At 34.3% G+C, this 24,935-nt stretch overlaps 1 protein-coding gene across 2 annotated transcripts; it reads left to right on the forward strand.

Moving 5' to 3' along the window:
• Window positions 1–184: 184 nt before the first annotated feature.
• On the forward strand, window positions 185–24,692 carry MIOS (meiosis regulator for oocyte development; the record flags this gene model as incomplete). Of its 2 annotated transcripts, XM_080701435.1 has the most annotated exons (10): window positions 185–1,480; window positions 1,783–1,879; window positions 6,706–6,960; window positions 10,639–10,808; window positions 14,021–14,086; window positions 15,371–15,529; window positions 18,947–19,099; window positions 20,355–20,559; window positions 23,675–23,804; window positions 24,596–24,692. In XM_080701435.1, 10 exons carry the CDS (start codon window positions 185–187, stop codon window positions 24,690–24,692), a joined length of 2,628 nt encoding a protein of 875 aa, XP_080557561.1. The 2 variants fall into 2 exon arrangements, with proteins under 2 accessions (XP_080557561.1, XP_080557562.1); XM_080701436.1 differs by lacking the exons at window positions 15,371–15,529; window positions 18,947–19,099.
• Window positions 24,693–24,935: the final 243 nt, after the last annotated feature.

The following is a 24,935-nucleotide window of genomic DNA, read 5'->3' on the forward strand; positions in this document are numbered from 1 at the left end:
GTCTTGAATTTGTAGAAGATGAAGAGAAATACAAATATACTGAAAAAGAGAATACTTATATAGAAACTGTCTTGATGTACTGAATAGTTTATTCAACTTAAGAATGGTATTTTATTGATATTTTAAACATTTTTATACACTTTCAGTGAATGGACCTGACTGGACACTTAACACATCAATAAACATGAGCGGTACCAAACCCGATATTCTGTGGGCACCACACCAGGTTGATAGATTTGTTGTATGTGACTCAGAACTGAGCCTTTATCATGTGGAATCTACTGTGAATTCAGAACTCAAAGCTGGATCCTTACGTTTATCTGAAGACTCGGCAGCTACGTTACTATCAATAAATTCCGATACACCCTATATGAAATGTGTTGCATGGTACCTCAATCATGATCCTGAGTGTCTCCTAGCAGTTGGACAAGCAAATGGCCGAGTTGTGCTTACAAGTCTTGGTCAAGATCATAACTCAAAGTTCAGAGATTTGATAGGAAAAGAATTTGTTCCAAAGCATGCACGACAGTGTAATACCCTTGCGTGGAATCCTTTGGATAGTAACTGGCTTGCTGCTGGTCTAGATAAACACAGAGCTGACTTTTCAGTGTTAATATGGGATATCTGCAGCAAATATACTCCTGATATCGTTCCCATGGAAAAAGTGAGACTTTCAGCTGGTGAAACTGAAACAACGTTATTAGTAACAAAACCACTTTATGAATTAGGACAGAATGATGCTTGTCTCTCTCTTTGTTGGCTTCCACGAGACCAAAAACTTCTCCTTGCTGGTATGCATCGTAACCTAGCCATATTTGATCTTCGGAATACAAGCCAAAAGATGTTTGTAAATACAAAAGCTGTCCAGGGGGTAACAGTAGACCCATACTTCCATGATCGTGTTGCTTCCTTCTATGAAGGTCAGGTTGCAATATGGGATCTAAGAAAATTTGAGAAGCCAGTTTTGACTTTGACTGAGCAACCAAAACCTTTAACAAAAGTAGCATGGTGTCCAACTAGGACTGGTCTGCTTGCCACTTTAACAAGGGATAGTAATATTATTAGGTTGTATGATATGCAGCATACACCTACTCCCATTGGGGATGAAACTGAACCCACAATAATTGAAAGAAGTGTGCAACCTTGTGACAATTACATCGCTTCCTTTGCATGGCATCCAACAAGTCAAAATCGAATGATAGTTGTAACCCCCAACCGGACAATGTCTGACTTCACTGTTTTTGAAAGGATATCTCTTGCCTGGAGCCCAATTACATCTTTAATGTGGGCTTGTGGTCGTCATTTGTATGAGTGTGCAGAAGAAGAAAGTGATAATTCTTTAGAAAAAGATATAGCAACAAAAATGCGCCTTAGGGCTTTATCAAGGTATGGACTTGATACAGAGCAGGTGTGGAGAAACCACATTTTAGCTGGAAATGAAGATCCGCAGCTCAAGTCACTCTGGTATACTCTGCACTATATCCTTTACATTGTGAGGTAAATCAGGTAGAACTGTTCTAGAAGTTGTAGAAAGGTCAGACCATGCTGGATGTTTTGTATATAGATATAAGCTACATAATATTAAATTTATGAAGTAAAATTGAAATTGTTCAAAACTCTTGAACTTGAAATACTGCTTTGTAGATTGTTTAGGAAGAAGAAAAGCATATAATAGACTATGCTTACTTGTATGGATGTCTGTTAAGAATTGGCCCTAATCAAATTTAATTTTGAAATGTTATTATACATCTTCACTACTATTTCCTATGCATTTAAATACTTATGAAACAATATACAGAGGACATGGATCAGAAATCTCCAGGCAACAAAGGATCACTGGTTTATGCAGGAATTAAATCAATAGTAAAATCATCTTTAGGTAAGAATTTTTTTTCTTGAATATAACATTTCTCTGTTTATTTTGTCCCCATCATGTGATTGACATTATATTGTTACTTCAGGACTGTATACATAAATGTCCCTTTTCCTTTTTTTGATTTTCAGATTAGATATTTTAGTGAACTGAATGTTAAATGCACAGTTTTATTTATGCCAAAATCCTTATTGAAGGGGATTTTGATTCTTTAGAGACATGGATTTTCTTAAATCCTAATATATTATTCAGTGTTCTTTATTTGAACACCCACTTTGAGAGGTCTTATTCAAGGTGATTTATCAGATGCTGATTGTCAGTTTGGATTTCTTTTTACAGTATTTTGAGTTTTAGAAACTAGATGAAACATCTCTAATTGAAGAGATTTTGGTGTCCAAATACAAAGGACTGTAATATAACATGAAGTATGGCTTAACCTGAAGAAACTATACTCTAAAGTCCTAAATGAATAAGTGAATGAATTAATTAATGGACAAATTAATGTAGGATTTAAATTGGTAAACTAACAATAAGATAAATATAACAAAAAATGTTTTTAGGAATAGGCATTGAACTCAAGGGCATCCCCCCCCCAAGTTACACTCCCAGCTTTTGTTGTTGTTGTTGTTGTTGTTGTTGTTTGAAATGGGATCTAATTAGGTTGCTAAAACTAGCTTTAAACCTGTGAACCTTCTGTCTCAGCCTCCCAAGTACTGGGACTACAGATGTGTGCCACCCCCAGCCTGATTTTATTTCTTATGTAGAAACAATGTCACTAGGTTGATAAGAGTCTCACTACTTGCTGAGGCTGGCCTCAAACCTGCAATTCTCCTGTCTCAGCTTCCTAAATACAGGGATTGCCAGCATGGGCCACCATGACTGGCTAAGTGTTTTTTTGTTTTGTTTTGTTTTTGTTGTTTGTCTTAACATTAAAATGTTCTTATAGGCAGTGGATTATTTTACTGTTTTGTTATTATATATAAATGAAACAGTATCTAGAAATTTTATAGAACCTGATCCCTGATTTGAAATAAATTTTTTGAATCTGTTTTTTAATAATTAAGTAAACTTGTTTCTTTTACAAATATCAATAAAACATTGATTCTATTATATATAGGAGAATGAATCTCAGATTCAGATATTAAAAATCATGATGTATTAAAAACCCACAATAACTTTATTTTTTGTACTGGGGATTGTACCCAAGGGCATTTTGCCTCCTAGCTATACCTCCAGTCCTTTTTATTTTTTATTTTTGAAACAAGGTCTCACCAGGGTGCTGAGTCTTGCTAAGTTTCTGAGATTGTCTTCGATCCTGTAATCCTCCAGTCTCACCTTCCCAAATAGTGAGATTATAGGCATGTGCCACCATGCCCAGCAACATCATATTTCTTTCTTACTACCTTACTATCTGCAGCATAGTTATCAAACTATAAAATGTTGCTAAACAGCCCAAATATGGAGTATAATATCCATGCATTAGACTTACAGGAGATACTTTTACCTCCTAGCAATGAACTGTTTGTATTCATAAATATTGAGCTCTAATCCATGATAAAAACTAAGAAATTAAATTATTAAATCTTAAGGAATCATTTGAAAAATAAGTTTTTGCTTTTCACTCACCTGCTTTAAATTTTTGCTATTAATTAAATATTGTCAGCTTTAAATTCAACATTTATAGAAATATGTTAATGAGCACCTTATAATACATTCACAGCTTGTTGTACCGGAAATGTAATGGCTACGTCATATATAACCGATGTAAATATGTCATTCAGAATAAATGTTTTAATTTTTTAAATAAGTGTTTTATTAACTTTATCATTAATCACTCAAAGTTTTCTCATTATAGGTCTTAAAATTTTATTTTTATAAGCTAAGAGTGATTTTTGCTTTAGGCTGATTTTCCTCAATGTTGCAAATGGAAGTGCATGCTTCCTTTTTTTTTTTTTTTTTGCGGGTTTGTGGATGGAACCCAGGGGCATTTGACCTCCGAGATACACCCCCTGCCCTATTTTTTTTATTCTTTATTTTGAAACCAGGTCTCACTGAGTTGCAGAGGGCCTCACTAAGTAGCTGAGGCTGTTCACAAACCACGATCCTCTGGTCTCAGCCTCCTGAATGCTGGGATTACAAGCGTGCACCACCACACCCAGCATGATTCCTCTTTTGTAGGAGATCCTTTTAAAGTTAGAAAACTTTTTAAAGTTTCCTTTTAACCCATTGGCCTGAATTGGTAACAGGTTCCAATAGTTTAAGTAATTTGAGTTTAAGTAATTTGGGGGCTAGTGGGGGAGCTAGCTCACTTGTAGAGCATGGACTTAACATGCATGGGGTCCTGGGCTCAATCTCCAGCACCTCCTAAAAAGTATTTTTGACTGGGGATGTAGATCAGTGGCAGAGTGCCTGCTTAGCATGTTCAAAGCCCTGAGTTCAGTCCTCAGCACTACATTAAATTATAATTTCTAGCATAATTATTCCACTAGCTTTTGAATTTACAAATAGCTCATTTTGAAACTTTGTCATAAAGCAGTTAGATATAGTTTAAGATACATACTAATATGGATAATACTTTAGACTTGTCACAAACTAACATCAAGGTGATTAATAACACAAGTTATTTTAAAAGTATGAATTAGGTACTGTGGAGAGTTAAAACCTTTGTTAAATTCTACTCTCTCCAAGTATTTAGACTATGATTTAAAATATGTATGTACATATATATAATTTAATTTGCAAATTACAACTGATTTTTAAATTTTTTTTTTACTAATTTTTCCTTTTGATGTCTTGATCAGACTGATCATTGCTAGAATCAACAGGGTATTAGTTTTATATAATATGCATTATCTCCCTTCATGTCAAGAAGGGTCAAGAGTCTAGGCATACCTTAGCTGGGTCCTCTGCTCAGGGTCTCACAAGGCTAAAATGAAGGCATTGGGCAAGCTGTATTCCTTTTTAGAGGTCAGGGTGCTCTTCCAAATTCACATGGTCGTTGGCAGAATTCAGCTATCATAAGATGTTGACAGTACATAGAGAAGGGGATAAAGCAAAGTCACTAGGAAGGGGAAGGCATGGGATCTAGAATACAGATGTGGCTTTGGATAGGAGGGTGCACATCTTCATTTTAACCAGAGGGAAAGGGGAAAGGATGTGATACACCGAATGTGTAGGGTTCAGTAACCAGAGGCTGAGAGTTGCTTGGGACTGTAGAACTAAGGTACCCATTTCCTTGCTGGCTGATGGCCAGGGACTGCCCTTTCCTCCTAGAGATTGCTTGCAGTTCTTGCCACCTAGCCTTCCCACAGACCCCACCAACACAGAAGCTTTTATTTTTTCAAGACCTATTCTTTCTCCTATTTTTAAATCCTTTTAAAGGGCATACCAGAATAAGTCAGGCCTAGAGGTGATAATTTCCCATTGATTCATTTGACTTGATGCCCATTGAAGTCAATTAAATAAGGATCTTAATTCCATCTACAAAGTTCTTTCACCCTTTTGTTTAGAAGCAAGTCACAGATTCCACTTGCACTGGATAAGAGAATTATACAAGGTTGTGTTTCTCAGGGGGAATGAATCATGGAGCCCTACTTACAGTTCTTCCTACAACCAACAAGCTGAATTGAAAATTCCAATAATCTCTTTTCTGTTTATTTATTTAGAAATGTATTATATGTAGTTATGTAAATGTATAATGTAAATTACTACAATAATAATAAAATATGTTTGTGCCAGGCATGGTGGCACATGCCTGTAATCCCAGTACTTGGGAGACGGCGACAAGAGGATCACAGGTTTGCAGCCAGCCTCAGCAACTTGGTGAGGCCCTCCACAGCTTAATGAGACTCTGTTTCAAAATTAAAAAATCAAATAGGGCTCGGGGTCTAGCTCCAAAGGCAGAATGTTCCTGGATTAAATCCCCAGTACCACAGTAAAAAGAAGTTTGTAATGTGGACAATTTATGTTGTCTAATTCAGTTTATTGTGAAAGGGTTTTTTTTTTGTTAAAATAATATAATTTAATAGTGCCAATTTTGATGGTAAGTTTTATCTTTATTTTGCCTTTATTTGGCACTAAATATTGTCCTAAGTGAAATTACCCTACCATTAGAATTAACTGCCTTGCCTGAGGTATAAGTAATGCTACAAAATTAGTAAGACTTTGTTATGAAAAAGGGAAAAGAATATGAAGTTTCCAGATTTAGTAAGGTGGGAAAAACACTGTCGCGTCATTTCTATTGTATTTTTATACTTAAACTTTGCAAATACTTTGAAGCCTTTGATCTTTTTTTTCCATGTACCACATAATGTTTGGCCAACAAAGGTTGTTCATCCCTCCTTTCTCCTGAAAGAAGCATACGTAGAAGAGGACAAGGGAGAAAGAGCCAGAGCTGCTTCTGGATCTCAGGCTTTGGGGACATCTTGCAAATAAAATAGACTTCCCTCTTGGAACTTGTGTTCTAGTGAAGAAGAGATCAGACTGAAAGTAAATAATTAAAATATGGGGAAGTGCCATGTGTAGAAAACAGTTCAAGGACAGTTAGGTAGTAATGTATCAATTTTAGATTAGAGGGCCAGTTTTTCTTGAAGCAGTGACTGGGCTTAGACCATTTGAGTATTCATTCCAATAGCTCTTTGGTAACTCAATTAATTGTTTTATCTGAGAACATGCAAAATGTTTTATTTTTGCATGTTTTATATTATGCTGTCGTAAAATTGTGACTGAGAAGTTGAATATTCTAAATATGTTGAAATATTTTTCTGTAAAACTGACTTTTCTTAAATATACCTCAAAATAATAAATCAACATAAAAATGTTTTATTTTTTAGGAATGGTAGAAAGCAGCAGACATAATTGGAGTGGATTAGATAAGCAAACTGATATTCAGAATTTAAATGAAGAAAGAATTTTAGCATTACAGCTTTGTGGATGGATTAAAAAAGGAACAGATGTAGATGTGGGACCATTTTTGAACTCCCTTGTACAAGAAGGAGAATGGGAGAGAGCCGCCGCTGTGGCATTGTTCAACTTGGATATTCGGCGGGCAATCCAGATTCTGAATGAAGGAGCATCTTCAGAAAAAGGTATTGATTAGGTAATGTCTTAAGAATTAGAAGTTCATAGAATCCTTAAAGAAGGGATGCTGGTAGTTCTCAAATACTTAGTTAATATTTTATGTAATTTTTGTTGAAACAGAAACCAGTACAGTACTATAAAACAGTAAATATTATCCCTTCCCATTTATTTGTGCCATGATTTAGTTTTGTGAAGAAATATATCGTAAATGTCATTTTATTTATTTTTTTATTTTCTTGGTGGTACTGGGGATGGAACCCAGGGTTCTTCTATCTCCGAGCTACACTCCCAGACCTATTTTATATTTTATTTGGAAACAGGGTCTCTTAAGCCAGCTGAAGCCGGCTTCGAACCTGTGCGATCTTCCTGTCTCAGCCTCCCAAGTGTGGGGATTACAAGTGTGCGCCACCACGCCTGGCGTAAATGTCATTTTAATAATACAAAGTAACATTCATTTTCTCTTTTAAAATAGGTCCAAAAAATTTTTTTAATTAGGTCTTTAATTTACAAGCATTTTTATGGCACACATTTGAGTATATTTTAGTGTATACTATTTTTGGTTAGTTATTGGTTGACTGTTAAGAAATTCTAAATGACATTTTTATTTAGACCAGTATAGATTCTTATGAAAAACCTACTTCGACCTGCAAAAATGCTTCTTTTTGAGTCTGATAGATTGAACCATGAGTTCCACATATTTTTTAAAAGAATATAAATGTGATAAATTTTTCATTCTGGTATTTTGCCAGAGGATCCTTAGAAAAACAAATGTTAATTTAAACATTCAGGGTTCTTTCTGTTTTGTTTTGTTTTGGGGTATTGGAGATTTAACTGAAGGCATTCTACAATGAGTTACACTCCAAGACCTTTTTTTATTTTTATTTTAAAAAACCGGGTCTTACTAAGATACCACATACTTGCTTCGAATCTGCAATCCTCCTGCCTCAGCTTCCCAAGCACTAGGATTGTAGATTGCACCACCATACGTGGCTCAGGGTTTTTTTCTTATCAGGAATATTTCCCTTGAAAAATGCCTAAGCTATTACTATTGATTTTTAGTACACCTAGCAAATTATTTGAGTATTGAGAATAATGAGTTCTTACTTGCAAGTCTATTTTGAAACCATTATAATTCATTTGTGCCATTAAGAAATTAAGTTAACTGTAGTATATTTACTTGCAGTCAAGAAATTGAAAAGTTAATATTTTTCCCAGATAGTCATTTTTTCTTTCTTCATTTGAAAGTACAATAGATGATTTGTGATGATGTAGTACTGATATTTATATTCTAGAACTTTATTTCTGGGAGTGTGTAGAGGGGTGGCAGTTCAGTCATATGGTGCTTGCACAGCATACCCAAGACCTGGCTTCAGCCCCCAACACCACACACACACACACACACACACACACACACACACACCATTTTTTTTTTCATAATTTTGCCACAACCTGAAAGCATACTTTTATGTTGTATCTGGAAATTTTGGTCGTAGATTTAAATGTCTGTCAAACAATAGTAAAAAAGTATCATTCAGCTGGGCATGGTGGAGCACTCATAATCCCTGTGCTTGGGAGGCGGAGACAGGAGGATCGCGCAGGTTCAAAGCCAGCCCCTCTGGCTTTAGAGACCCTGTTGCCAAAATAAAAAAAAAAAATATATATATATATATATATATATATATATATATAAAATAGGTCTGGCAGTGTATCCCAGAGGTAGAAGGGTTTCTGGGAACCCCAGTACCACCAAAAAAAAGTATCATTCAAGTGATCTTAATAACTTGATTAAGGAATGAAGACTTGAGCCAAACATTTCTTTCTATGTAGAAATAAATTTCTCTACTAAGATCCCAAAAATGCTTCTTTGCTATTTTTATTTATATATTTATTTTAAGACTTTAATAGAGTGGGCAGAGGAAGTAAGCACAGAGTAACTTGGGAGCGATGTTTATGAAAATAAGGAATAAGGCTATTAAGAACATAAATTGGGTAATGCTGGGAAAAAGAATAAGAATCAAGAAACGGAGTAAGAAAAAACTATAATTAACATAGAAAATATTTAAGAGGAAACTTTAAAGGAGAGCTTAGTTTTCTCTTGAAGTTAAACTTATGTTAGAAGCTGATCAACCATAGGGTCAAAGTCCAGATTAGCAATTTCCTAACAGCCAGATAACTGCAAAGAACACATTTTTTAAAAATACGGTAACAGCCAGGCATGGTGGTGCATCCCTGAAGCCCTTGTAGTTGGGAGGCAGAAACAGGAGGATCACAGGTTTAAAGCCCATCTCAGCAATTTAGGGAGATCCTGCTTCAAAATAAAAATAAAATAGGTCTGGAGCTTTTAGCTCAGTGGTAGAATGCCCCTGAGTTCAATCCCCAGTACTTAAAAAAAAACTTGGTAACAGATGTTTTTTTGCAATAGTATCCATGTGGCAACTCTCATAGTTCCTTTTGTCCTAGAAAAGTTAAAAGTATACTGCAAGAATGCGGAAACACTGGTTTTCTGTACTTTGTAGCTGATACTGATACACACATAAGTATGGGAATTATGTATTCAAGAACAGGAAAATAGAAGTATTTTATTTATTTATTTATTTATGTGCAGGTCTGGGGATGGAACCCAGGGGCATTTGACCTCCAAGCTACACCCCCTGCCCTATTTTTTATTCTTAATTTTGAAACCGGGTCTCACTGAGTTGCAGAGGGCCTCACTCGAAGTAGCTGAGGCTGTCCACAAACTGCAATCCTCCAGGTCTCAGCCTCCCGAATGCTGGGATTACAAGCGTGCGCCACCACATCCGGCAAAATAGAATTTTTTAAGAATTACTTCCTGATGCCAGGTGTGGTGGCACAAGCTTCTAATCCCTGCGCTTGGGAGGCTGAAACAGGAGGATCGTGCAGGTTCGAAGCCAGCCTCGCTGGTTTAAGAGACCCTGTTTCCAAATTTAAAAAAAAAAAAAAAAGTCAAAATAGGTCTGGGAGTGTAGCCCAGAGGTAGGAGGGTTTCCAGGAACCCCAGTTCCACCACCACCAAAAAAAAAAAAAAAAAAAATACTTCCTGAAATGTGGTAATCTTTACTTTAATGTTTTGAAATAGCTCAACATAAATGAATTTGTTGATAAAGTTGGCAGTGATTCTGGTAGAACAGTTTTACATTTTTTCATTTAGCTACTGATAAATATGCTGCATAGGAGACTGATTGAGAATGAGATCTTGAAAATTAAAATGTGTGCTTGCCTTACATAGGATTTACAAATATGTGTATGGGTATTTTTGTTGTTGTTGTTGTTGTTTGTGGTGCTACTGGGGTTCCTGGAAACCCTTCTACCTCCAGGCTACACTCCCAGACCTATTTTATATTTTTGTTTGGAAACAGGGTCTCTTAAGCCAGCAAGGCTGGCTTTGAACCTGTGTAATCTTCCTGTCTTCGCCTCCCAAGCTTGGGGATTACAAGCGTGCGCCACCACGCCCGGCTGTGTATGGGTTTTATAAGAGTGGAATCGGTTTGCTTGTAGTTTATGCCTAATTTTACAATCTAAATCAAAACACTACTTCTAGTTGGCTCATTTTTCTGGGCCAATAAGTCACTCTCTGGTTATCTATTTGTTTATGGTCTAAGAAATGTGGAAAAAGGGGATAATAAGCTTTTGATCACTTTGATTAGCTGGCTGTTTTTTATATGCAGGAGATCTGAATCTCAATGTGGTAGCAATGGCCTTATCAGGTTACACGGATGAGAAGAACTCCCTTTGGAGAGAAATGTGCAGCACTCTACGATTACAGCTAAACAATCCATATCTCTGTGTCATGTTTGCATTTCTAACAAGTGAAACAGGGTCTTATGATGGAGTTTTGGTAAGCAAATTTCTTTCCCAAGATCCTCCTTTATACTACGATTGGCAGTTTAATTTAACTATTAACATTTTCTAATGTCAGTTGCATAAAATACAATATTTTGGTGCAATATATATATATATTTTTTTTTTTTTTTGCAGTACTGGGGATGGAACCCAGGTGCATTCTATTTCCAAGCTACACCCCCAGCCCTATATTTTATTTTTTTATTTTGAAACAGGTTGCAAAGGACTAAGTTGCAAAGGACCCACTAAGTAGCTGAGGCTATGCGCAAACTGCAATCCTCCTGTCTCAGCTTCCCAAATTATGGGATTACAAGTGTGCACCACCAAACCAGGCTTATATTATATATTTTAAAATAAATCATCTTAAACTTTTTTGAGCATCTCTTCTTGAGTATTATTCCTAAACTATAATTAACATATCAAACTGGATTTGATTTTTATACTTTTATTAATATAATTACAGATACTGAAGGAATAAAGATCTCATCCTTTAGCTTAAGAATTGAGCTCTAGAAATTTGCAACTATACAGACATAAAAAAAAAAACATATTTGCTATTTAAATGAACTTTGTGTGTATGTGCTCATGGGGAATTTTTGGTTTGCAAGTAAAACAATTCATGATCAACCTGTTGGGGCCAGGGTGGCTATACATCTTATCTGAGTTAATATTTTTATTTTCAGGCATTGGAAGATGAATTATATAATCATACCACTTAGAGTGGACTAGTTCACTTTTCTCATAATTTGGTCTTTCTGTTCTTATTTTTTTTCTCCTGCTTTAGCTACCTGTGACCAAATCACCCACATTACTTCTTTACCACCCAAATTACTTCTTTAATCACAAAGTGAGGGGAAAATGAAGTGATATTTGCTTATCATTTTAAGTTGTCAGATTTTAAGTTTTGCATTAGTACCATGACTTATTTTACATTGTTGGGATTATTTCTAACAATGAGAAGAACGTTAAACATTGAAACTTATTGGTGTATTTGTTATTTGTTATTTCTTTTCTTTTTTTTCTTTTTTTTTTCATACTGGGGATAGAACCCAAGGGCATTCTGCCTCTGGATGGTGACACCCTAGCCCTAATTTTTTCTTCTTCTTTTTGAAACAGGGTCTCACTGAGTTGCAAGGGGCCTTACTAAGTAGCTGAGGCTGTCCTTCTGCAAACCGCTATCTTCCAGTCTCCACCTTCTGAATGCTGAGATTACAAGCGTGAGCCACCATGTCCAGCCTATAGCATTTCTTATAAAGTATACATTGCTTGGGTAATTGATTTTAGATGCCATTCCCTGATATATAAAAACAATGTATTTCATTGGACTATTTTACTGAAATTTTAAATAAATGCTGGCATTCATTTTGGCAGTGCCTACAGTTTATATATTTTCCTCTTATTTGTAATTAATTACTGTTGAACTTTAACTTAAAATTAACATCTTAAGAATGTTTATTTTTAACTGTTATTACTACTTTTGTTAAGCAGAAGACTTTAAATGTTGCATCTTGAAGAAATAAAATTATACTTTTAGGAAGTGAAGAGAATGATGAAAACTAGGGAAAAAGGGAACTGAAATTTAGAGAACTGTATCATTTAAATTTCTGTATTTTAAATTACATGACCTAAAGCCAGGCATGGTGGCGCATGCTTGTAATCCCAGCACTTGGAAGGCTGAGATAGGAGGATCACAGGTTCGAAGCCAACCTCAGCTACTTAGGTTCTCAGCAACTTAGTGAGACCCTGTTTCCAAATAAAGTATAAAATAGGTCTGGGAATAGAGCCTGGAAGTAGAAAAGCCCCTGGGTTCTAACCCAGTACTATAAAAAAAATTACAGAAAAAAATTACATGACCTTTAATAAATACTCTTTCTTTCTGATATGTAAATTTGGGTTATTAGGTAAAGGATAGCTGAGAAAGAAGTATATGTATTCAAGCTGTTTCAAGAATATATTAATTATACTTTATTTATAGTTAATGTTACTTTTTTGTTGTTGTTTTGTTTTTGTTTTTGTTGTTGGTACTGGGGTTCCTGGAAGCCCTTCTACCTCCGGGCTACACTCCTAAACCTATTTTTATGCTTTTATTTGGAAACAGGGTCTCTTAAGCCAGCACAGCTGGCTTCGAACCTGTGCGATCCTCCCGTCTCCGCCTCCCAAGCACAGGAATTACAAGCGTGTGCCGCCACACCCGGCTAATGTTACTTTTTTAATGTTAAGTTGCATTAAGATAGTGAAAATTAGCTGGTTGTAGTGGTACACGCCTATACTTGGTAGGCTGAGACAGGAAATCACAGGTTCTAGGACAGACTCAGCAACTTAGTGAAACCTTGTATTACCTATTGAGACCCTATTTCAAAATAAAAAGGGCTGGGAGTGTAGCTTGGAGGTAGAATGTCGGTGGGTTCAATCCCCAGTACCACAAAAGAAAGTTTAATGAAAGGTAGTGAAAAGTACTGAATTGGGAAGTCAGATAATGGCCTGAATAGTTACCTTAGCCATTCAGTTAACTTTTCTAGAATCTAATTTTCTCAGCTATAAAATGGAACAGATAATATTTATAACCCTTTTCAGATCAAAATTCCAACATATGCAACTGAGTCTAAGAGTTTGTTCCCTTTTTAGTACAAATATATATTTTATAATTAAGAAAACACACTAAGATAAGTATCAACTGACAGGATCTTATGTTCAAAGAAATAAAATTATTTCTTAGAATGGTTTAAATTGAAATGGATCTTTTTTCCTACCTCTCAATTCATTTTTAATAATCACAAAATTGTGCATTCCTAAATTCATAGTAAACCTTTTTCAAAATAATATTTTATAATATTGTCAAATACATAAAATTATCAGTTATAATGCCTCTGAAATTTTTGCTACAAATTCACTTATATAGCAGTTTATTACTTTTATATAAAAGTGTGTCTACTTACTTAAAAGTTTTCAAAGTTGCCATTTTGTATTTTGAAAGATGTATTGATATTCTTTTTAGATTTTGTACTAGTATATCAGTTCACAGATTTCCTAGACTTTGATGATTAATTTAGCCATGGAAAGATTTAAAATATGGAAAGAATAAAATATAAGGCTGAGGTATAGCTTGAAGGTAGAATGGCCCTGGGTTCCATCTCCAGTGCTGCAAAATAAATAAATAAATAAAACTTAGAACAAGAATAGTTAATTCCTTGACTTTTCTCTTTCCAGTATGAAAACAAAGTTGCTGTACGTGACAGAGTGGCCTTTGCTTGTAAATTTCTTAGTGATACTCAGGTGAGAACGTACTTAATTCCACATTTGAAGTGATCAGTGTTTATTATCACATAATGAATTTAAGAAACTAATCTTTATATATAATCATGTATGTAACATAAAATCTTCTAAAGTTAAGGTTAAAATTATGTTGGGATATTATAAACATGTCTATCATAACTAAATTTACTTGTTTAAAATGTTAATGCAATGTTTTAGTTTATTTTTGCTTTTGGGAGAAAAATAACAGATAAAAATGTTAAACTCAATTTTTAGTGATGCTATTCCTTGATTTTCAATACAGTAAACAGTTACTGACTGCCGATGATATGAGTATATTGAGGGAGAAATGTACATAAATAGTAACATAATGTGCTAAATACTGTAATATTCATGTGATGATATGTGGGAGGATATTAAAGAATTTTGACTGGAGTTTGAGATAGGATACAGATGGAATAATCCAAAGCAAATATTGTTATTGATGATTTTGAAGTTTCCTTACAACTCAGATTCTGTGATTCAGTTACATTCTGCTATGATAGAAAACAAGAACTGTATAGAATAAAACAGGTATGATTATCTTTAAAGAGTAAACATCTAAGCTGGGCGTGGTGGCGCATGCTTGTAATCCCCGCGCTTGGGAGGCAGAGACAGGAGGATCGTGCAGGTTCGAAGCCAGCCGCGCGCGCTGGCTTAGGAGACCCTGTTTCCATATTTTAAAAAATGTAAAAATAGGTCTGGGAGTGTAGCCCGGAGGTAGAAGGGCTTCCAGGAACCCCAGTACCACCAAAAAAAAAAAAAAAAAAAAAAAGAGTAAACATCTATTGTTTTTAATAGAATAATTATCAGAGCATATTAAGTATTTTTCTTTAAAAATATTTTAAGCAGAGCCAGGTATGGTGGCACATGCTTGTAACCCCAGCATTTGGGAGATTAAGACTGAAGGATTCCAGTTCGAAGACAGCCTCAGCTAATACTAAATGAGGCCCTTTGCAACTCAGTGAGGCCCTGTTTCAAAATAAAGAATAAAAAATAGGACTGGGGTGTAGCTTGGAGGTAGAATGCCCCTAGGTTCTATCCCCAGTACTGCAAGAAAAAAAAAAAAATTAAACAATTGTGGTTACTGCAATGAAATTTGGAATAGATGTAGACTTCTTAGCACATACCTGTGATTTTGGCAAGGACATTTCTTTTAAAATGTTTTCCATTAGGAATAAAATTGTTCAAAATGTGGCGATTTTCAACTACAAAATATATAGTGAAATATATTGCTTTTAAAAAAAATCACTTTGAATTTTCCAGTTAAATAGGTACATTGAAAAGTTGACCAATGAAATGAAAGAGGCTGGAAATTTGGAAGGCATTTTGCTTACCGGCCTTACAAAAGATGGAGTGGACTTAATGGAGAGTTATGTGGATAGAACTGGAGATGTCCAGACAGCAAGTTACTGCATGTTACAGGTTAGTGCGTTTTGACAGTAGCTTAAGAAATCATGCTAAACCACAATCTGCACATTCTGTATTTCCTCAATTGAAAATAAGTATGTTCTTCTGCTTGGTTAGAATCTGTAGGAAGCATTTAGCTTTGACCTAGTCTGTTGGTCCACTGAGGACTTACATCTTAGCTTGCTCACTCTAAGTCTCCTCAATGGGTAATCCAGTTTTTCTTTTCACTCCAAGAAGTATCAGTTTTGACTGCATCAGAATTTATGAGAGTTCAAATGGAACAGAGAAGCTTCTCTTCAATTTCTCCAGTTGTTGACAGTACACTTTCTATAAAAAAGACTTCCTTTCCTTGATCTGAACTACCATCTCATTGAAGTGCAGACAGCAGGTTGTACCATAGTTCTCTTAATTCTCACTTTCTCTTCTTATCAATGATAGTGATTAGTGTTACCACTTCATGTACTGTTTTCTCAGTTTTTACTGTCCAGTAGTTAAAATCAGAATCCTGACAAAGGTTGCCTTCTACTTTACTTTTGTTGAAAACATGGTAAAGATTTCCCTGAAATTTTCTGCAGTCCTTTAGCTAATCTTTTGTGGTATCAGTATTTCCCTGCTTTCTGCCTCTTTCTTTTATTCAATATAAAAGTGTAAACATAGTAAAATGCCTGCTCACCCCTCCCTCTAACATGCCTAAATACTGGTCCACAAACCACAAAGTAAACTTACCTAAGGTATCAAGCCACTTCCACGGAAGAAAGGGTATACTATAGCATTTTTTTTCTTATTGGAATGAAATTATATCCTTTAAACTAGATATAAAGCTACAGAGTACAAATGGCCTAGTAGTAACTTCTTATAAAGATTTATAAAATATATTTAAAATGTAGACTATGTAATGGGGTAGGTTTTTAAAATAGTCTGATAATTGCTGCCTTTTAATTGGAATCTTTCTTCCTTTATATTTATGTGGTCACAGTTAAGTCTCCCATCTTGCTATTTATTTTCATTTTGTTTACTCTTTTTCTTTTTGTTCCTCTTACTTTCTTGCCTTATTTTGGGTTAAATGAATACTCTGTCTTTTTAGCTTTTTAGCTATATAACCCTTTTATTATCTTTTTTAAAGTTGTTTTAGGTCTAGCAATATGTATCCTGAACTCATTAAACATTTCACTCCCTCATACACATTTCACACCAGATACAACATTCTTTCCACCTCCCTCCTTCCCATTCTTACTTCACGTCTGACACTGAGTTTTACTTCTTAGTTCACCGTTCACATATGTTCCAGCAGTGCAATTTACATATCTACTCTTTTGTCCTATAGTCAAATACTTTAATTCTATGTAAATTATAAACTCCAACTTATGGTGTTATTAATTTTTTGCTTTGAATAGTCATTTGCCTTTTATGAATAACATGAGAGGAAAGTAAATAACAGATGTGTATTGTATTCACTTTTTTGGCATTCTTTATTTCTCCTGTAGATCTAAGTTTTACCTGGTATCGTTTCCCTGTGGTCACTCTCTAGCATTTCTTGTATTGCAAGTAAGAGATCCTCTCATCTTTTAAATTTTTACTGAAAATGTATAGTTCGCCTTTGTCTTTTCTTTTTTTTTTCCCCAAGAGCATTCTACCTACACCTCCAGCCCTATTTTATTTTTATTTATTTTTTTTTTGGCAGTACTGGGGGGATGAAACCCAGTGTCATATCATTATACCTCTGAGCTACACCCCAGCCCTATATTTTAGTCTTTTTATTATTTTGAAACAGGGTCTCACTGAGTTGTGAAGGACCTCGCTAAGTAGCTGAGGCAGTCCACGAACCACGATCCTCTGGTCTTAGCCTTCTGAATGCTGGGATTACAAGTGTGCACCACCACACCCAGCTTCCAGCCCTGTACTTTATTCTTTATTTTGAAACAGCATCTCACTAAGTTCAGAGGGCCTCGCTAAGTACCTGAGGCTGGCTGCAAACCTGCAATTCTCCTATCTGTGGTTACAAGAGTGTGCCACCACACCCTGCTTTTTTGTCTTTTCTTTAATACTTTAAAGATGTGGTTCATATTATTCTGCCTTCCTAAAAAGTCAGCTATGCTTATGGTTGTTTCCCTAGGTGTCTTTTTCCTTATCTTTGATTTTTCAGCCTTGTGACACTGATGTGCCTGTTGTGGTTCTGTCTTATCCTGTTTGTAGTTGACCAAGGTTCTTGGATCTGTAAGTCAGTACTTTTCATCAGATTTGGGAAGTCTGGGGATGTTATTTTTATAAATATTTTTTACTGCCCCAGCTTGTTCTTATTTTCTTCTAGGTAAGACTCTATTAAACCATTCTGTTTATCCATGGGCCTATGGTTCTGTTCATTTTCCTCTCATGTTGTTGTTTTTTTTTTTTTTTCCTTTTTTTCATTTGCCTCTGTTTTTCAAATTGGATGATTTCTATTGATTTGTCTGTTGACTCCTCTGCCACCTCCTGTCTACTGCTAAACTTTCCAGGAAATTTTTAATTTCAGTTACTGTGCTTTTCAGTTGTAGAATCTCAACTTGGTTATAGTTTACATTTCTCAGCTCAGATTTCATGTTTATTCACTGTTTAAAAAACTATTTTCCTTCAAGTCTTTGAACACATTTCTTTCAACACACTACCTAAAATCTTTGTCTGCTAACTTCTAAGTATGAGCTGTTTTAGGTTTAATTTTTGTTGACTGCCTTTTTCCTTGACTTTGAACCACATTTAACTTACTTACTGGGAAGACATTGAAGTTCTTAATGAGAAGAACTCTAAGTTAAAAAACACACACACACACACACTATTTTTCACAATGGCCTATGGGCAAAAGAACTAAGAAAATGTTTGTGTTTTTTTTTCCTTTCTTTATATTATTTTTAAGGTAATAAGTATGTGTTTATTTGAATGCAAGGGAGAGAATAAAATAGGTAGATTTAGCTTCAGTTAGTAGGTGTTCAGAAGCAGCATTTGAGTTCACAGTACATCATTAGATAAATAAGATCAAAGTATGTATATATATGTGATTGAGCAATTTTGGTATGTACTTAGATAATCTAATAAACAGAATCTGTGAGCCCAGAGGTTTTAATAGTTCTGACAAAGATTACTCGCATCACTACTTACTACATTCAACCAGGCAGATGATTTGTTTGATCCTGGCTCGTTAAATTCAACTGAAGACAATTATACTTCCCTGGCCAACTGTGAAGTATAGAGTACATATTTATATCATGAGTGAAGACCAGCTTAAGGTAAATTAATGGAACATCCATCCATTTCATTATCTATATCCTTGTTAGGAGCCAATTTTTGTCAAGAAGGAGGTCTGTTTTTCCTGTGACACACATAACTCACATGTCACCCAGAAACCTCTGCTTTAAGATAGAACATTTTATACAATTGAAATAATTCACATTTTCTTTTTAGGGTTCACCTTTAGATGTTCTCAAAGATGAAAGGGTTCAGTACTGGATTGAGAATTATAGAAATTTATTAGATGCCTGGAGGTTTTGGCACAAACGAGCTGAATTTGATATTCACAGGAGTAAGTTAGACCCCAGTTCCAAGCCGTTAGCTCAGGTAAGTGCATTGATTTAGAGAGAATTGAATGGTAAAGTGTTAGGTTCAATTTAATAAACTCTTATCAGCTATTCTTATATTCAATTCTCATTGATGTCATTTTGTTGTTGCTCTTCCTGAGCTTTAGTCTAAGATAGAACAAACCACTGCCAGCCCAGAGGATCAAAGCCTAAATCATAGTGTTATTTGAAATTCCTCTGTATATGTCAACCCTTCAAAATCTAAATTATGTACTCATAGAAAACCCACTCTATATTGTTTTCTGTCCTATTTATATGCAATAGAGCAGGATTTGTGTTTTTATTTAATAGTATATACATGTATTTATGTATCTAATTACATATGTAAATATTTTTCTTTTAGCATTAGTTTAGAAACATGAATAAGACGCATAGTAGATCACTGTATCCTAGTTCAGATGTTAAATATTAGGTTATCCTCAGTGTGAGCACTGGATGGTGCTATTTTCTTATTTTAGGAAATTGAGAAATAAGTGTGCTTATGTTAAGACAATCAATATTGGTAAAATAGCATTATGTTATATGTTACTACTTCATATACGTGATTAAGAGCTGAGCTTACTATAAAAGCAGATGAACAACTTCTATTGCTATTATCAAAAATTTTAACAAGTTGCCATTCTAGGATCCTTAACTCCCTTTTTGTCTTAGGAACAGATTATTTTCTTTATAAGGAAATTCTGTTCAGAAGATTATATCACTAAACTTTGGTATATAAATCATACTGGATACTTTATAATGGCCCAGTGTGAATTCCTAGTGTCCTTGTTAATTCTAAAATGTTGGGGTCTAAAATTCCTGATTTTCTACTAATATCAATTGTATTAGGAAAACTATAACTAAATAAAAGTAACAGAAAGGAAGTACCCAAATAATATAAGTAGACTTTAAGTGAGAGCTAGTCAAACTGCACAGATGAATTATTTTTCAATATAAAATAAAGTCTTAAAAGTTATTTTGAAATAACTTATTAGACATTTGGAAGGCTGAGACTGGAGGATCGTGGTTCGCAGACAGCCTCAGCTACTTAGGCCTTCAGCAATTCAGTGAGACCCGGTTTCAAAATAAAGAATAAAAAATAGGGCAGGGGCTGTAGCTCGGAGGTAGAATGCCCCTGGGTTCCATCCCCAGACCCGCAAAAAACAAACAAACAAACAAAAAAAAACTTGTTAGTATTAAACATTATTATTCCATCGATTTGCATTACATTTATTTCCCTTTCATGTGTTTTGTAGGTGTTTGTGAGTTGTAATTTCTGTGGCAAATCAATCTCCTACAGCTGCTCATCTGTGCCTCATCAGGGCAGAGGTTTTAGTCAGTATGGTGTGAGTGGCTCTCCAACAAAATCTAAAGTCACAAGTTGTCCTGGCTGTCGAAAACCCCTTCCTCGATGTGCACTTTGCCTGATTAATATGGGAACACCTGTTTCTAGCTGCCCAGGTATGATGTGATTCTGTAGAACAGTTTTTCTGAGCTCAAATTGTTCCTCCATAATTGTGAGTTAAAATATTGAAAATAAAGTTCACTTAATATTATACCTTGTTAAGAAAGTACATTTTACTAATTTGAAAGCTTTTTTATCTCTCTAATTTACAAAGTCTATATATTAAAAGTAAAGTCTGTACATGATACCTCAGGTAATTTCATAAATGCTGATTAATTTAAAATTTGTGAGAAAGGCTTAAATATGAAGTAATCTTATAATTGCACCATTCTCCTGTCATTGTTTCAACTAATACTAGTTGCTTCAAAGTTAATACTCAGAAATCAATGTGCCCAGATCTATTAACAAATACCTTATATTTCAAAGGAGCTTCTGAAACTCCCATAGCACTTTAACATTTCTTCCTTTCATTCATTTTTTTCTTTTTCTCTTTTTTATGACACTAGGGATTGAATATTGGACCTCATACATGCTAAGCAAGCACTCTACGACTGAGCTCCATTGCTAGCCCCTTTGTTTTATCTTTGAGATGGATCTATTTAAGTTGCCTGTGACATTTTCTCTTTAATTCATCTGTAGAACCTACCTATGGTCACAGTTACACATGCCTCAGTGACTCAGGAGGCTCAGGCAGGAGGATCAAAATTTCAAGGTCAGCTTCGGCAATTTAGGAAACCCCTGCCTAAAAATAAAACATAAAAAGGGCTGAGAAAGTAGTTCAGGCGATAGAATGCCCCTGAGTTCAGTCCCTAAGACTCCAAAAACACAAAAGCAAATAAAAAACCTACCTGTGAGATTCATAGAGAAGCCAGGTCCCTTGAGTTTTGGTGTTGCTTCTGTGTTTGTAGTTACTTAGTAAATATATATGTGTTTTATTGGTTAGAAATATTATTTTCTATTTATAGTACACATGGAAATTTTCTTGAGACTAGTACATAATTAAATATAATGTACCCAGTGGCTGGGAATTTTCCAGCTATTTGTGTAACTTGAAAATACTATGGAAAATTTTTAATCAAAAACATTTTGAATATTTGGCATACTGATATAAAAAAATTTATCACACACTGGATATGGTGTTAGAATGTGTTGTTTTAGTTCTAATTTTATGACTTTTACCTGTGACATTTCATTCACATTAACCCTTTTTAAAGATGTTGGACTAGAGATCCTTTCTGGTTTTGATATTTTATAATTCTGCCACTTATTTATGTATGTAGTCTTTTTATATTATCACCTATGAAAGACATGTTGGTTTCATTGGTTGGAGATTATTTTCAATCTAGGTGTTCTTAACAAGTGAAGGCATTATGTAATATACTAAATATATATTTTAGTTTTGACTTAGATTTTAAATAAGGATATTTATTTTATATGACATTGATCCTAACAAATAAAATATATTAATTTGAAATAGCATAAAGATATTATGTATCTATGAAATGAAATATATACAAATAGTCATATTTGGTATATCTGGTACATAAGAAGGCTTACAAGTTTTGTTTGCCTTCAAATACTAATGCTATTTCTTTTTATTACCTATCAACTTTTCAGTCCTTTCTATTTTTGAAACAATGATTTTCTATAACTTGAAAATTAAATTTTAGGATATTCCAAACTCTGTTATGAAGATTTATAAATATTGGACCATGAATATCACTCACATTATCTCTTTCTGTATTTGCTTCAGAACATTTTTCTAGATTTGATTCAGAAACAATTTCTTTATGTAATTTGATCACATTAAATACATTAAGATAAGGCTGATGTACTTAGATGAATCAAAGAGCCTCTTGGAACTTCATATATATAGTTAGCATGAATAACTACTATAAGGTCATGTTCTAGAAAATAGTACTGGTCCACAGTCCCTTATCTATCATTACAAAAATTTTAGAAAGATCTATTTAGAAGTTTTTTTTCAAAATAATCTCTTTTGACAAAAAACTTGTTCAGAATTAACATATGACTAGTAAGATTTTTGTTTATCTTGTTTATTTGTGAATATTTATTTCACTGAAAAATTGCTAATATGATTGATTACAAGGTTGTTGCAGTAATGGTCCAGTGACATTTTGATTATAGTTATCTGTGCAGTCATGTCTTAGAAGATTACATTGCTTAATTAGACCTAATTTTTTATTCATTTTTCTATTTTTGTGTCTAATTATATGGCATCTTAAAATATTTTAGTTTAATTTGTTGTTTTAGAATAAAACAGAGCCAGGCATGGTGTTGCAGGCTTGTAATCCCAGCATTTGGGAGGCTGAGATAGGAGGAACAAGGTTTGTAGCAAGCCTCAGCTACTTAGTGAGGCCCTTTGCAACTCAATGAGACCCTGTTTCAAAATAAGGAATAAAGAATGGAGCTAGGGATGTAGCTTGGAAGTAGAATGTTCCTGAGTTCCCTCCCCATTACTGAAAAAAAAAAAAAAAGAAAAGAATAAAACACATCGAGGTAACCAGAATTAATAGAATAAGTAATTTAGACCACTAAAAGTTATATAGTTATATATAGATATGTTATTGATGTACATGTATAAACATACATATGTATTTATACATTTTTATGAATTATAACATAGACAGGCATATATATCTCATGTGCTATGATAAATCACACATCAGTGAAGCCATTACCTTGCATATTAAGTTGTGTTTTGCACCAGTACTTTGGTACCTCCTCTTTAGAGGCAACTACTATGAATTGCTTGTTTAATCAATCACTTGGTTATAATGTATAATTTTATCAATGCTTAGTTTTGCCTGTGTTTTGAATTTTATATAAATGACATACAGAATTTATTTTTACTTTATCTATTTTTTTTATGGTACTAGGGAAGTTATATCCCCAGCCCAATTTTATTTCTTATTTGGAAACATAGTCTCACTAAGTTGCCAAGGCTGGCTTCTAACCTGTGATCCTCCTTTCTTAGCCTCCCAAGTACGTTATAGGTGTACGCCACCAAGGCGTTATAGGGTACGCCTGGCCAGCATTGCTCTTTCAATATATTATAAAATTTATATTTTGACCATAGTTTAAGAAATACCTATTAAGAAAATTTTTAAATTGTGATACAATTGAGGAAGATTATTTATTTTCCCATAGGAGGATCCAAATCAGATGAAAAAGTGGACTTGAGCAAGGACAAAAAACTAGCTCAGTTTAACAACTGGTTTACATGGTGTCACAATTGCAGGCATGGCGGGCATGCTGGACATATGCTTAGTTGGTTCAGGTAATCCACATATTCCTTCTTTAATAAGCTTAGAGTTACTGGGCATAAAGCAGATGGCCCTTTAAATAATCCAGGCTAATACTATTAATGTATAGCTAAAGATTAATTAATTGTCTTTTTTTACTGTCACTTGAGTTAACAAAAATAGTAGCATTTCTATCATTAGGTATTTTTATGTAATATTAAACTATAAAATTCCAGTTTTGTAAGAAGTATTTTATATGGGTTAAATGAGTAGTATTAACTTTATTTGGGCAGAGAATATGTTAACAGATTTTTGTAACATTGAATATATTCTATCATATATCATGTAATTGAATTATAAGTATAATAATAGAGTATATACTACAACTAAGTGCTACTACCTGAGTTATTTTTCTAAGTAAGCTTGGTTTGTAGTAGTAATGCAGTGAAGACCCTCATGACCATACTTTGATTTCATATCGTACAAGTGGTCCTGTATTCTACTCATCACTATAATATTCACTGAGCAGCTTGTCTCATTGACTTTAAACTCTGAGCACATCCTTATCACTTTCATAACTGTAAATGAGATATCTTGCTATATACAGACAGCAAAGTTATTTTTTGTCATTAACTTTCTACCAAATTTAGTTTGGCAGTTGTTTCTAATTTTATGATTTTAATGCTTTATATCTGGGTTTTAATTCCTGTGCTTTGTCAAATGCCATTTTAAAAACTTTCATAATAGTTAAATCAATTGATAAGATGTAAATAATGTTTATATGTGTAATCTGGATATTTAACTGTCATTTGGCTTTTTTTTTTAGGGATCATGCAGAATGCCCTGTGTCTGCTTGCACATGTAAATGTATGCAGCTGGATACAACAGGGAATCTGGTACCTGCAGAGATTGTCCAGCCATAAAATGTTACCATCTAAGGAGAAACCTTTAAGTGTGGAGCTTTTTAATAGATGCCCTTCATAACTCAAAACATACCTCAAAACAAGTCATTCATAACTTTTCTATAATGGGAAAATAAATCATTCTATCAGACCAGCAATTTGATGTTTGAGTGATTTTGATGTGCTTCACAGAGACAAGTGCTGCTGAAATGAGCATCAAGTGCATAAGCCTGAGTTTGTTCAGTTGGTTGAAAAAGCTCATTT

The sequence above is a fragment of the Muscardinus avellanarius genome (genome assembly GCF_963383645.1).
Source record: "Muscardinus avellanarius genome assembly, chromosome: 9".
NCBI lineage: Eukaryota > Metazoa > Chordata > Mammalia > Rodentia > Gliridae > Muscardinus > Muscardinus avellanarius.